Source organism: Acanthochromis polyacanthus, chromosome 13 (genome assembly GCF_021347895.1).
Source record: "Acanthochromis polyacanthus isolate Apoly-LR-REF ecotype Palm Island chromosome 13, KAUST_Apoly_ChrSc, whole genome shotgun sequence".
In the NCBI taxonomy this organism is placed as follows: Eukaryota; Metazoa; Chordata; class Actinopteri; family Pomacentridae; genus Acanthochromis; species Acanthochromis polyacanthus.
The window spans coordinates 8,267,838-8,282,963 of NC_067125.1; the positions used below are offsets into that span (position 1 = coordinate 8,267,838).

General features: G+C 38.4%; 1 protein-coding gene across 1 annotated transcript; it reads left to right on the top strand.

The window, feature by feature from the left end:
* Positions 1–2,375: 2,375 nt before the first annotated feature.
* Positions 2,376–12,492, top strand: serpine2 (serpin peptidase inhibitor, clade E (nexin, plasminogen activator inhibitor type 1), member 2). Its single transcript, XM_022222389.2, has 9 exons — positions 2,376–2,623; positions 3,898–4,176; positions 4,939–5,166; positions 5,709–5,906; positions 10,122–10,320; positions 10,399–10,496; positions 11,036–11,122; positions 11,692–11,775; positions 11,907–12,492. The coding sequence occupies exons 2-9, from the start codon at positions 3,915–3,917 to the stop codon at positions 11,942–11,944; spliced, it is 1,194 nt and encodes a 397-aa protein (XP_022078081.2). The 5' UTR covers positions 2,376–2,623; positions 3,898–3,914; the 3' UTR covers positions 11,945–12,492.
* The last annotated feature ends 2,634 nt before the right edge of the window (positions 12,493–15,126 follow it).

Below are 15,126 nucleotides of genomic sequence, written 5' to 3' on the forward strand. Positions count from 1 at the left end.
CAGCAGCAGCAGGATGTAACTGAGACTCCGGCTCTTTTCAGGTGTTTTTGTGTGTTTACCACCGGACTGCATCACCTCATCAGAAAAGCATGAGGTGGTCCTTTATCAGTGAGGATCAGCTGTGTGTTATTCCAAATTTTCCCTGTGTGCTTTTCTATCACTTAGAGGTTTCATAAATACAAAACCACATCAAAACTGAATGAGACCAAACACCTTTAAAACGGTATGAAAAGATGGTGGAAAATTATATTTCAGGAAAAGAGGAGAGCTCAGGCAAATCAGGGGAAAAGACAGCCTCCTTAGCAACATCTTTTGTTTTCTTTTAAAAATATATATATATATTCAAAATCAATACAATTTGTATGAACTTGTACACTATCAGTCAAAAGTTTGGACACACCTCATTCAGTGGTTTTTATTTAACTATTTTGTACATTGTAAATAATACTAAAGACATCAAAACTATAAAAGAATACATATGGAATTATGTTGTAAACAGTCTTCAGTATTAATCTACAATGTAGGAAAAAACACAAATAAATAGAAAGCACTGAATGAGAAGGTGTGTCCAAACTTTTGACTGGTAGTGTATGCATAAGTGCATAAATCCAGAGGGTATATAAATCATAACAGACTACATGGCATTGTTATTATAAAATTAAATCTTAGATCTTTAAAAGTGGGAATTTTATGGTTCACCTTGACCCATACTAACTTGCTAGCTATGCAAATACTTAACTATGCTTTTAGCTTTGGATGTTGTTCTTACTTTAACTTAAACTAAATGTTACACAACACATACAGAAATTATTTAACTTTTATATTTCACCAGTTTGATTGTTGAAAATGTATATATGTGCCTGGAACAAAAGTTATAACTTTATTATTCTTGATATTTCAATTTGTGATTACTGGGGATAATTACGCAACACTAGCAAAGACTTCAAACTAGCTGGCAAGTGCTACTGTAAGCTAACATAGCATAGTGCCATTAGCCTAACATAAAGTCAGCTAGTTAGCTAGTAAAGCTAGTTATCCTAAACAGATAATATATATTTTACTGCTGGTTAGTTATCTTGTGACTATGCTAACAGTAGCAATGCTAAGATACTAAAAATCATGAATTCCCTCTGAAGTCTTACTCTCACACTTTCATTGATTTTTTCCCTTTTTTTTCATTTAAATTACTGAATAACGCTCCTTTGGACTCTGTGTTAGAAAACCACGTCTTTTGATTTCTATAACCAAACAAAATTATTTCCGTGTTATATTATTAAAGATTAGAAAGGCTGCTATCATCCAAAACAATGACCTAAAATAAAAGTTGACAGTGTTTAATGATCAGGAAAGGGGATTATGGGATTCTTACTTTGGTTTACTCTGTACTTCACACAAACATTTAGTCGTGTTCAAAGTTATAAAGGTGAATTAAAGGCCCTGGGTAATTTTCCACTTCACATGACACAACATAATTGGGTTGAATGTTTTTGTGTTGTGTTGAAACATTTCCCAACATCCGGCCCTAAACAACGTGTAACTTCTCAGTTATGTCAAGTTAACCAGACTTAGCCCAGACACGACCGGAAGTAGTAGCATGAATCTCAACATCAAACTAATTTCTACTTTTTTGTTTGTTTGAAAACTTTAAGGGGTAGCTTAGCAAAATACATAAATAAAATAGCATCAGGAAATAATATTATATTATGGCCGTTGTAGTCATACAGTAAATGGTAGTATTTTTATTCTGCGAGTTTTGTGATTTGTGTTGATTTGTCTGTTATCAACATTACTCAAAAATGAACTAACAGATTTGGATGAAAATTTCAGGGAAGGTCAGAAATGACACAAGGACCAAGTGATTACATTTTGGCAGTGATGCAGCTTATAGTCTGGATCCACGGATTTGTTAAAGGTTTCAGTTTCACTACAAGACAGCAACACAGTGTCACTGTAACCATGACAACAAGTGAACACTACATCAGCTGCCTGCTGATGATCTCATGATTGTGATCCTACTCCAAATCCACCACTGAGGACTTATCAGGAATTATCCATCGGAAATGATACAAGGAATAATTGATGAAGTTGTGGGGGTGTTTCTGAGTCCCATCAAAGGTCATTTTGTTTGTGGCTACATCTATATTAAATGGCCACGTTCTATGTCGCTGTGATTTCTGATCATCAATAACTAATAAACAAATGCAGCATTTTTTCTTAAATGCTACATTTCTGACAATTCCATATGGGGGAATGGACAGCCTTGGTGGAGAACTGTGCTCTCAGTGCTTTTCTTGTTGAATCTGTGGACAACCGTGGTGATTTTTGGGCTTTTATTTTGAAAGTGAAGCGCATGCTCTGTTGTGTGCCGCTTGACGGCAAACATTTGATGAGACGCTCTCTTCGCTCTCGGTTGTTTGGTTGGAAGGCGGAGTTCAGGCCAATAAATTCCTCATTGAAGCAACGGTGAAGTCAGTAGTAGCTCTCACTTTGACTGGAATAAAGAGTGTTTTCATTAAGGTTTCGCTCCAACACTACCTTGTCGTTTGGACGGCGGTGAGCAGCGGACTGGTAAGGTTATAATTTCACCTGTGGGACCACTCGAAGTAACGTCACCTCGGGATAGGTAAGGACTGGCGTTTAAACCAAAATTTTTGTACAAATATGGCTTTTTAAAAAACGGATTCAGACGCTATTTTTAGCTTGGCAACACTAAGCGACACCTTGCTTTCTGCATTCAGGCGCAACAAGTTCCTCACGGCCATTTAAATAACATTTTTAAGCAACTAAAACTACCTAATGCGCAACATATGCGTCAGGCGGGTTTAGTCAGACACCTTAAATTAGTTCTCTATTGGTAATTAACGTCAGCTAACCACAGAAAAGACTGCATTTGTCTAAGTTTAAGTTACGTTAACGTGACTTGCATTACAACTGTTGAAACAAGAAGTGCGCCTCACACCCTGCTTGTTTGCTTGGACTCCTGCTGGTGGTCATTTTAATGTATGAGGAGCTCAGGAATGTCTGTGGCAAAGGCTGCAGGAATGGATATTTAACAGAAATCTTCTGCTTTTTGGCAACCTACTCAAGAGTCCTGAGTTTTAATGCATATGCATCCACTTTTTTTCATATATGTGTAAACAACAAATTTGCTCAGGTTTCCTGTTACGGTACTTTTACATCAAAGGAGGGCTTGTAAACTGTAGAATATTGCAGCTTAAATGTTAGATTTTTTGTAATGAATGCTGTGAGATCAGTCATAGTATGTTAAACTTGTTGGAGCACTGTCGGTATTCATACATAGAGGTCAAAATGCCACACATTTCTGTAGTTGTTCCCCATCTCTTCTAAAGTTTGTGAGAACAATATTCAGTATTTAACAGCAAATCTACCTACAGCAGCTCCAAGCTAAAGTTAAACAGTTCATACTATAACTGTGGACAAACATGCATGTTTACTGTTAAGCCTGTGTAAAATAAATCACCAGCCGGCATTCAGTTGCTCTTCTGGCTACATCTATTCTGCCTCAGGGAGTGGAGCAGGCTGAATCATATTCTTAAAATGGCTCGAAAGATTTAATTTGGTCTAAAATGAAAACAAAAGCAGAGAGCAGTTTCGGTGTTCTGGTTAAAGTTAGATTGTGATATTTATACTGTGTGAGTAAGCGTCAGACTGAGCAGCACAGGATGAAAGGGCTTCTTTGCTTTAAGGACAAGCAAAGGCAACTACAAGAATGTCCAGATTATTTTTTTGATAAATTTGTAGCTGCTCAGAAATCATGATTCTCAGCTGTACGGGCTCCTAGTAATCAGTGGGTCTAAACTGGGGGCAGATTAACAGATGAGATGGTCGTGTTTCATACAAACTGCCCCTGCTTTTCTGTTCTTTGTCTCTTACTAGGTGCCAAAGGGATCAAAATGAAGCACATCTCGTTACTTTGCTTGTGTGCACTGGTGGCCTTCTTTGGCCATAAGGGTGTGCTGTCCCAAGCCCCATCTTACGGTGAACGGGGCTCTGATCTCGGCATACAGGTGTTTCAGCAAGTCGTCCGCAACAAGCCTCTGGAAAATGTGGTGCTTTCACCCCATGGCGTGGCTTCCATCCTGGGCATGCTGCTACCTGGAGCACACGGGGAAACACGGAAGCAAATCCTGAACGCTCTCCGTTACAAGAAGAATGGTAAGGGCAGTCCTGGGGCGTGTTTTGCTATTTAACTTTATATATATATACTGGGCTTTGCAAAAGTTCTGTTACACTCGGTTTCATGATCTTTAGAGACGTTTACATGTCGGAGTGAAAAATTCCATTGAATAAACTGAAAGTTCTACCTTATAGGCAGGTGTCCTTAATACAATTTTTTTTTTTTCTCCGGTGAAGTTGTATCAAGATGGAAGTCAAAAGAGTTGAGATATCTGCTCTCCTTTGTGCTGAACATCAGCTGGATGACCGTCCACAGAGTTGCGGAGAGGCTAAAGAATGGTGAAGATCTTTCAGGTCTTCACCATTCTTGAAAGATCATCTGAAAGATCTTCACCATTCTTGAGCCTCTCCGCGACTCTGTGGACGGTCATCCGGCTGATGTTCAGCTGCTTGGCTCTGTCAGACTTGTTGTGGCCAGCATGAAGGAGAGCAGATATCTCAACTCTTTTGACTTCCATCTTGATACAACTTCACCAGAAAAAAAATTGTATTAAGGACACCTGCCTATAAGGTAGAACTTTCAGTTTATTTAATGGAATTTTTCACTCCGACATGTAAACGTCTCTAAAGATCATGAAACCGTGTAACAGAACTTTTGCAAAGCCCGGTATGAGCTCTGTTGCATTAGAATGTGGTAGATTAGCTCCACAGGATCTCAAGTAGCTGTCGCCAGAGAAGCATTATGTTTAAACTCTTTGCATTTTTTTGAGTAATAATTCAAAGTGTCGTTGGTATGCACAGGCCCTTACAGAATGTTGAAAAAGCTGCACAAGACCTTGACAGCCAAGTCCAACCAGGACGTTGTGCTAATCGCTAACGCCATGTTCAGCCAGTTGGGTTTCCCTATGGAGGAGACCTTTGTGGAAACCAACAAAGCTAATTTTCAGTGCGACAGAAGGAGCCTGGACTTCAGCAACCCCAATGCAGCAGCAGACGAAATCAACGCATGGGTCAACAATAAGACCAAAGGTAGGAATGATGGGTTGAATACAGCAACTGTATATTCAACAGGAAATATTGTTAAATGGCCGTTGAACAGGCAGGTGAGAGCATATTTTTAGAAACAGATGTGAATTCCATCATAAAAATCCTCCATTTTCATTTTTTAAAGTTCAGTTAAGTATCAAGGTATATACATTTGTTGTGTTTTGAGAAGAAAAGCCTGAATTTTAGTCACCTGTGGCTTGACACCGATGTAACAGTTCTCAGTTATCTTAGCCCTATTCAGGTTGGACGTCTGTATAATTGGATAAAAATGTAGTTTTCATTGTGTTCCAACCATAAAGAGAGAGACATTTAAACCACCACTGGTTTTGTGTGTTTTTCACAGATCACAGTATGAATCCTTGACTTCATAATGCGTACCATTTTGTGCTGTGTTGAATAGTGTGTCCTTGTACGGCGCTGCATTATTACTTCCTCATCTGTCCTGAAGTGAATGCCAAAGATAAGGTGGGTTTTTATTGAGCCTGGCTGACTGAGTAATGCTCCTGTGCTGCGTATTTATCCAGGTCACATCCCCAGCTTGATCACAGCAGACATGCTGGATCCGGCTATGACCCGTCTAGTGGCTGTCAACTCCATCTTCTTCAAAGGCTTGTGGAAGTCCCGCTTCCAGCCCGAGAACACCAAGATGAGACCCTTCAATGGAGGGGATGGAAACGTATACAAAGTCCCAATGATGTCCCAACTCTCTGTCTTCAATATAGGTGAGTGTTGTTGAGTGAGAGGTTGTCAGTGATGGTCCTCTGTGTGAGAGTAACCAGCAGTTATTTAATGTACTCATGCTAGATTAGTAAGTACATTATTGACATCTGTTTAGTGAAATGGTATTACAGCTTTGCAACATTTTAGATTAGTGGCATTTCCATATAATAGTCAGAGACGGAACAGATGGAAATAGTGATCATGACATCATCCATTGGTTTGTGGACTGCTGTTTTGAGGCCTTGAGGCTTTTTTTTAAGATTTTGGCATTTGTGTTGGGTGTTTTTAAAAACGACAAGTCAAACGAGGCATGGATTTGACTGAAAACTCAACAACATAGTGACTTGGTAGCTACCTGTCAATCATAGGTAGCCCTGCCCTAAAGCATACCCTGCTGTATAATCTATTTTACTGAAAATCACTCTATTATTGACAAAATGACCATCATGCTGCATTCAGAAAGTTTGAATACTAGCATTTGAGACCAACAACTCATTAGGAAAATGTAACAGATGAAGGGAGAAGTAGGGTCATTTTCTCGTAGACTTTTATACCGTCAAACTTCTTTTGCAACCAAAGGAGTCGCCCCCTGCTGTCTGCCAAAAAGAATGCAGTTGTAAGTGATAGCTTCACTTTTCAGAGGTGCAGGTTGTGTCCGTCTTTTATAAACGGCCTATGATGGTAGCGTAAAATGAGTGAAAGTGGCAACAGAAAAGTTCTAGGTGGAAAGTACATATAAAGAAAATGTTTACCGTTTTACACCAAAATGCGTTGTGTATATCTGTTAGGTCTCATGTGTTGAGTGTGTCCTCTTTCTTACTGAACCTGTGCAAAGTCAAGTCCTTAAACATGCCTCACCCTGTACTGCTTAAACCTGCAGTGTGTAACTTTCATTTCCCTCCTCTGGCAGCGACAGTAATTGCATAAATACTGTTGACACTTGTGGGTGTTTGCTCCGAGTTGCTGTCGACCCTTCCCAATATGTAACAGTCTACCCTGTCTTAGTCACTATGGTCATTCCACTTTCAGCTCTGGTAAACCAGTCAATGCTGAGTGACTCACACCACATTGCTACCGGCATGCTGGGGTGGAAATGTCACCACAGGAACAGATTTTAAAACCTCAGTATAAACAGTGAGATACAGAGATATTTCCCTGGCGTCAGTGGGCTTAATCAGCATGATGTGAACTGGTTTGGGAAGTGTTTGAATGTGACAAACATACTTAATATATATGTAAAAGTCCCACACATTTTAAAGCCATGTTTTTTGCTGCTTGTAGCTGATCAAAAACTCTACAGGGTGATTTTTATTTTTTTACTCTGTAATAGATTGGTAGACATTTGTTTGAGTAGCCAATGCATGTCTGAATGGTCTTAAATATTCAGGCCTTATAGTAGCTGCTATTCTACTCAGTTCTGACACATTGCTGTACTTCACATTTAATGATGGCATGGTTTTAATGTAGTTTGGCTTCTGTGGTGCAGTTTCAATCTTGCCAGTTTACGATGCAGAAACTAGCTTGGTTGAGCTCTAAAGAAATGCAGGCTTCGACACGGCACATATTATTTAGTTCTGTGTGAAATGAAATGATATACCAGTCAGTGGCCTATATTTAGATGAGTTGTCAGAGTTGTGCTAGTATGGTGAGTGCTGTGGATAGATTCTCATGCTGTCCTGGTGTTTGTCTGGGACTTGTTGCTTGGTTTATTCTCCCCAAATTACCACACTTTAGTGTTAAAGAAACCTAAGTTTGTCATGGTATTGAATCACTTGCTGCTCTCTCTTGATACAGTAATGTTTTATGACTATTGTGGGATTTACACATACATGGCTTTATAATATAATGTGGTGTAATTTAGTTTAACAGCCAAATAAAGCACTGCGAAGGGACTGTTGAATGGACACTTGTGGCATGAGGCTTTCTTTGGCCAAAAGTAACTTTCACATAACTAGGAATTTGTTCAACACTCAAAACAAGAAAGACAAATCTTTCTTGTTTGTTCAGTGTTGAATGTCTTGATGGAAAGGTGTTCTTTAACAGGGTAAAAGGTTGTCAGTACAACCTTCAAGCAATATTAACTTATTCAAACGAAGTAAAAAGCTCCCTGAAAGCTGAAAGTCTGATTTGTTAATATTAGTCTTTATCTACTCATCTTTACCACCTGGTATGACTGGCTGATCTGTTTTGCATTTTCTGTTCTAAATTTCTGCAGTGTGGTAGGTCTTTTCTGTGGGAGAATATGTTTGCCCTCAGGAAATGATGCATTTTCCGCTTCTAGTTTGTTTAGACTAAATAGAAATACTGAGCAGTGATAACCATCATGGCTAAACAGACAAAGAAATAGTTTCACCCACAGATGTGCAGAGTTCAAGAGAAAAGCCTGACAAGATGTGTAGGAGGGTAGAATTTAAAAACACTCAGTGATACAGTGCGTGAATTATGCAGGAAAAATAAGGATTAAAATATTTGTATTGGAAAACTAGTAATTTCATTCTACACTTAGACAAGAGGCAACTTTTTAATGCATTTTCCCTTGTTTTGAAATGGACAACTTTTAAAGAAAGAAGGAAAATTTCTAAAGAATTGCTTTTTCAGGTGTATCAAAATATGTTATTGCTACTATAACGACAGAAGTAAATGCAAATGGACTGCATGACAATGTATTTAACCTCTCCTAGCCCTCTGTGGTTTTGTTTGTATCTCATACTTTGGTAAATAGAGATCAGTTTCAGTCGTCACCGTGGTGGAACTCTGGCCCACCCTTTGTTTTTGTATGGCTGCTTTAGTGCAGCTGCACTGGAGTTACTGAGCATGAACTGCACTTTTCACTTCCCTCCACAGCATCTCAATAGGCTTCAGGTCCAGACCTGGACTGTGCCACTTTAATGTTATTTCTTTTGAGCCATTCAGAGATGGACTTGTGTCTGGGATCGTAGTGTTGCTGCATAACTCATCTCACAGACAGATGATGTCTCATTCTCCTTCAGGATTTTCTGTCAGAGAGCAGAAATAATGTTTCTGTCACTGATGCCTCCAGTTGGTTTAATATTCTTTTTGTGTAATTCTGTGTTTGGTTTATTAAATTCAAATTCACCTTTTGGCTCATCGGTCCATAGAACATTCTCCCACAAGGTTTCAGGCAATGGACTCACAAACACTGGTCTTTACTGAGGTGAAAAAGGCCTGCCGTTATTTGGAACTTTTTGTAACTTCCTCAGTAAGTTGTTGTTATGCTCCTGGAGGACTTTTGTCAGCCACCTCTGCATGGTCACTGCATGGTTCCTGGCTTTCTCAATTTGCACATAATGTCTCTCTGTGGAGTCTCAGAACCTTTGAAACCACTTTGTAACCCTTCCCATTTTATAGTTGCCCTTTTCCTCCTGTTTTCTGGAATTTCATGAGGTTTTGGCGGTGTTACTGGTGAAAATGGTCTACTTAACTAATGATCTGATTGAACAAGGCTGGTAGTAATCAGGCCTGAGTGTGTCTAGTCCAGCTGCAACCAGTTATAAATGCAGTTGGGTAGTTTTTAAGATTTAGTAAATGAAGGGACAAATACTTGTTTACACAGACTCAGTAGATATTAGATCATCTTGATGCAATAATTACAATATCATTTAAAATGTTTTTGTTGAAAGTAAAACTTAGTTTGAAAATCGGACTGAGTTTATATGAGACACTCAAAAGAATAAAAGAAATCAGCACGGGCTTGAAAACATGTTCAGAGCTGTAGCTTAGTTGCCAATCAGACATGCATGCCTTTCCAAAAGATTTAGAAGATACAGTAAATCTATAGGTGTAAAACTGATGAGTCATATCCATCACACTGCAGTTCAAAAGTTTGGGATCCTTATTTTTGAAAGAAAAGCAGTTTTTTTTAAAAAGAAGATAACATTAAATGGATCAGAAATCCAGTCTAGACATTGTTAATGTTGTAAATGACTATTGATTTTTAATGGAATATCTCCATAGGGGTACAGAGGAACATTTCCAGCAACCATCACTCCTGTGTTCTAATGCTACATTGTGTTAGCTAATGGTGTTGAAAGGCTCATTGATGATTAGAAAACCCTTGTGCAGTTATGTTAGCACATGGATAAAAGTGTGAGTTTTCATGGAAAACATGAACTTATCTGGATGACCCCAAACCTTTGAATGCTAGTGTATGCTTCATTCATCCAAACCACTAACTCATGACTCTCTTATTCTGTCAGGCATGGCCACCACGCCTCAGGACCTCAAATACAGGGTAATTGAGCTGCCTTATCACGGCAACACCATCAGCATGCTAATTGTCCTGCCCTCTGATGAGGACACACCGCTGTCCCGTGTGATCCCACACATCAGCACCGCCACAGTGCAGAGCTGGACCAAGCTGATGCACATGAGGAAAATCCGCCTGCTCATTCCCAAGTAAGACCCACACTAAGGCACACACACATACAGCAGTTTGGAATATGATAAGCATTGTGTCCATGCTTGTGTTTGTAGATTCACTGCTGATATGGAGGTAGATTTGGAGGCCCCACTCTCTGCACTGGGAATATCAGACATGTTCAGTGAGGACAAAGCTGACTTCAGACACATCAGTAAGTAAAAGTACAGTCCCTGCTAACCCGACGGTGACGCAAACCCTCAGGCACCATCCAAGTATTTACAATGGTTTATTTGGATGCAAGCAAAGCTTGAAACTATGAAAGGATTGTTGGCTGTTTACTGCTGAGAGTCAGTTATCAAGTATGAATCGTGTCTGGCTGGTCGGTGTGAAAAACTACATCACCAATGTTCTCTTGTTCTTCATCTTGCTGAGTGATGGAATGAAGAGGGCTGTGAATGAAGAGCTCTAGTGCCATCATGTGGTGAAATGAGCTAAAGAGTTTGTAGGATTACATCATGAAAAATCCCCTCAGGTCTGTCTGACAGATGGGGCTTTGCTTTAGTGCCATCATGTGGTGTGATGTGCATTTAACAGGGACAGACTTCCAGTTACTGTCAAATGTTATTGCACTAAAAATGTACACAAAGTTCCTTCGTCATGTTTGTTGTGTAAAACTTCAGTTAATTAATATGAGAAGGGCAAAGATGGTGTGGTATATGCATAAGAATTAACTGTTGTTGTTTTTTTTAGGTTCTGAGCCTGTGCATGTATCCAAGGCGCTCCAGAAAGCCAAAATTATTGTGAATGAAGACGGAACGAAAGCAGCAGCCGCCACGAGTGAGTATTCTTTAGTGAGACTTCACTTTGATTTTATGTTAAGTAGGACTGCGCCCTATAGTTTAAGGAATTATCCAAAAAAAATGTTTAATTTAAGTCAACATTAGTGATCACTTTCTGTTTTTAATAAGCAAAAAAAATTCTTTTATATATTTTTGCAATTAATTTTCAAGTCACAAAGATAATTTTAATGTTAATATTGCCTTGAAAACACACACAAATAAATTGTTGGTCCAATTTTGTGTCAAGCACAAAGTTGTATGTTCACAACTGTACAATAAAAATGTATATAAGGACACTGTAATTTCGCAGAAACTTTTCTGTTAACATTTATATTTTTGGTAGAAGGAGAAAGTGATTATATCTGTGCATTGTGTGCTGCTCTTTGTCTTGCACTTCTTCTTGTACTCGCTACTGTAAAATCATAAATTTCCCCGCTGCAGGATCAATAAAGTTGTCTGTCTGATCGAATTATTCATGCAGTTGTATTTAGGTATTAGTACACTGATAACTGAAATCCAGCTGGTGGTTTCTGCTACGTATTTACGATGTGCTGCTTCTTTGTTTAGCTGCTATTCTGCTGGCACGGTCCTCTCCACCTTGGGTTACCGTGGACAGACCTTTCCTCTTCCTCATCAGACATAACCCAACAGGTACAAAATATCTTCTGTCTTAAATGGACAGATGCTGAAAACGTTGTCTCACATTTAATCTGCCTTGCTCATTATAAAACATAACGAGAACCTCACCTTGATTCAAGACTTCTGTCTGCGTCTGTCCTCAGGTACCATCCTCTTTATGGGCCAGATCAACCAGCCCTGAGGCCTGCCTTCACTGATCAGCCCCCGGCAGCATCATTCGCCAGCACAGGAAATGCTTACACACTGCCACGCATGAAAACACACACAAACACACACACACTTTGCTGTAGACTTATGTACAATGTGGACATATGATGTTATTTGTTTTAAATGTTGCTTTTTATGTTCCCCATTTTCTGTAACGCATAACATGCTGTATAAAATGTTTTGCAGACTAAATTTTCCAGCCGTTTTAATTTTTTTGTATACTTTTTTGAATTTATTACGTTTTTAAAAGACTTTGAATGTCAAGTGTGTATTTTCTCAACTCTGGAGTAGGATAATCAGTTTATTTATCTTGTCACCGTTTCAGTTTAAAAGTTCTCCCTCTCAAATCATGTAACTCCAGTCTGTGTTAAGTTTCACTCCTAAGTTATGCCAATGTACATCCCATCTTGAAAATGTTTCATTCAGCTACTTTATAGTGATTGTTTCCCTGACTGAGGAGATCTTCTGTTATCATACTTGCTTCACCTTCGAAAAGAATAAATACACATATTTATAACATCAGTGATTTTGCCTCACTTATTTGTTGTAATGAGATTTCTGACAGGAGAAGCCTTCATGTGACATTTGTTGTATTTTTTTTCAGCTTTAACATGTTCAGCTCAATTTTTTTAAGTTATTGGATTCTCAATTATTGAATTGAAACCTGCAGATACATTCTAAATGTACACAGAAAGACACAAATGCATGTAGAGCAGAACTGTGCAGATACCTGCTGTTGATTGACATTCGAAAGAGAGCACTCATATATTTCAGTCACTGTAATCACTGCTCTCCAAACCCAAGAGCCGAGCCCAGGAAAGAGTTTCCTACGTCAGCTGGTTCTGATATAAAAAGCCTCCTCTCAGACACACTCTGAGCAGTCTCACGAACAGCACTGCTTTCCAAACAACCATCAGAGGAAACCAAATTATACTGCAGTGTAAAGAAACCTCATTAGAACACTGGGAAGAAGAAACTGAATGCCAAAGTAGATTAGGATGCGATCTGGGCCTGAAATGATGATATGAATTAGCAAAAAGTCTCTCTGCTGTTTGTGATGGAAAGCAGAGACGGATCTTAAATGAGTCAAGACGCAGTCACCACAAACATCATGGCAACCAAAAGACAAAAAAACAGAATATGTGGTTAGACAGGTGAAGTTTAGACAGTCTCCTGAAATGTAAAACATTCAAAGAAATAAGGAACATTTGAGGAGTTCCAGTGTGTAATTTCAGATTTTAAATGACTTATTGAGCTTTTGAAATGGAAATCTATCTTTTGAAATGAAGAAAGGACATATTCTGCTGCCCAGTATGTCTCAGTATGCCACATGACAGGCAGTGAAGGACCTTGACGAACATATGCATATAACATAATGAGGAAACATTATAGCTCAGCTTTAATGTATTTACTTTCCTACTACCTGATATAATTTTGTTCATCGTAAATTGTTACATTTCATGCAATTTCCGCATGATTCAATCAAGTTCAACATGGAAACGTGAAATTATCATGTACAAAACATATGTTTCACTTGAGTAAAATGAACAGCCACTCAGATTCACTTTTTTGTATATTTACATATATGTAAACAGACAAAGACACTTGTCCATTTTAGTCTTGTATAAGGCTGTTTATTGAATAGAATAGAAACATTTTATTAATCCCCAATGGGAAATGTGGTTGCTACAGAAGAAAGAGTGCAGTTCCCACCATAAAAAAGACAAGCAAACATTAGCAAAAACATGCAGCAAATAAAAATAAATGATAAAAATATATATAATGCAAAATGTCCAATGCATAGAAATACTTTTCCTTTGTCATGTATGGTTCTAAGTGTTGAACAAAAAAGGTAGCAATGTTGTGAAACTGTTAGTTAAATGTTGGCTTCTAGTTGGTAGAAAATGCATGAAATTTTACAAAAACAAAAATTTCTAGTACTATGAGATAGAATTTTAATTTGCCAAACTTGTCAGTTTTATTCCCTCTGTATTCTTAAGTTGTCCTTTTTTTTACTGAGGAGTTTCTTTATATATAAATAACAGCCTGATTTATGGAACATTGGAACGTTTTCATTCCTAAAGACGTGTTTGTGGAGTTTGGGGGAAAGATGTCATGATGTGACCACCAGAAGGCCGGCGGTTTTTCCCCTCCTGCTCCTCCTTGGTCCTCCAAGCCAAACAGGTGGGATCAACTCATCTTCCCTGATGTTCCTGTGTGCCTCTCTCCCGTCTGAAACAGTGGGACTCATATCATGCTGAGCCCAAGCACATCTGCATCTAAGTGTCTTCTAGTCTTCTCAGCAGGCCGTGGTTTTTAAAATACTACATTTCTGAGGATGAATGATGGTTAAAAATCAAAGAAATGAATGTTGACGCGGCGCCACATAGACGTTAATGAGAGATGAGATTCAATCAGTGCAAAATGTTGACACAAGTGATCCTTTAGCGACATCTACTGGTTTTATTATGCTTGTCCTCATGTGTGACATGTTCAGACTCATGACTTCAGTGTTTTCTCCTTTGCTGAACTTTAACTCTGATATGTTTTTCCATTTTATTTCCCAAAATGTACACGCAGTGATCATGCATTTACATTTAAAACACAAAAGCTGTCATACATGTAGCGTTTGAATGTGTCTTTTTTTGCAAAAATGTATGTAACAATAGCCCTTGGCTTTGCTTTATTGGGTATTTTACACTTTTTAGTTATGCTTTTGCCATAATGTTATATCTTTCATACCTATATATAGCTACACTGTAAAAGATAATGTTGGGGACAAAAATAAATTCCATGCAATAGTTTTTGATCAGTCATAGGTATATTTTCTTTGTAAAATTAACTAGATTTGAGCCCTGCTTGATCTTTCACAAAACAAACGGATTATTTAGTGCATAGTAATACGTTAATATTACGCTCAATAAAAAAAAGCTTACCTTAATTCAGGAACATTGACAGACTGCAAGGCAAGTATTCATAGGCTGTCTCCCTGAACACGTGTCTGCTGTGAATGTTAGTACTTTGTACAACCCCCTTTTGCTAACAAAACATCACCTAATCTTCTCCTATAATACATTTTTCTACAATTGTCAGTGCGAGAGTATGTTTCTACAATAAAAATTGAATTTATTTTAAGCCTTTCAATACATCTTAATC

Excerpts from the sequence above, each read along its gene's own strand:
- serpine2 (XM_022222389.2), top strand. The coding sequence starts at position 3,915 with ATGAAGCACATCTCGTTACTTTGCTTGTGTGCACTGGTGGCCTTCTTT. Across the intron at positions 5,907-10,121 it reads ACTCTCTGTCTTCAATATAG|GCATGGCCACCACGCCTCAG; the intron begins GTGAGTGTTGTT and ends TTATTCTGTCAG. Across the intron at positions 11,776-11,906 it reads CATCAGACATAACCCAACAG|GTACCATCCTCTTTATGGGC; the intron begins GTACAAAATATC and ends GTCTGTCCTCAG.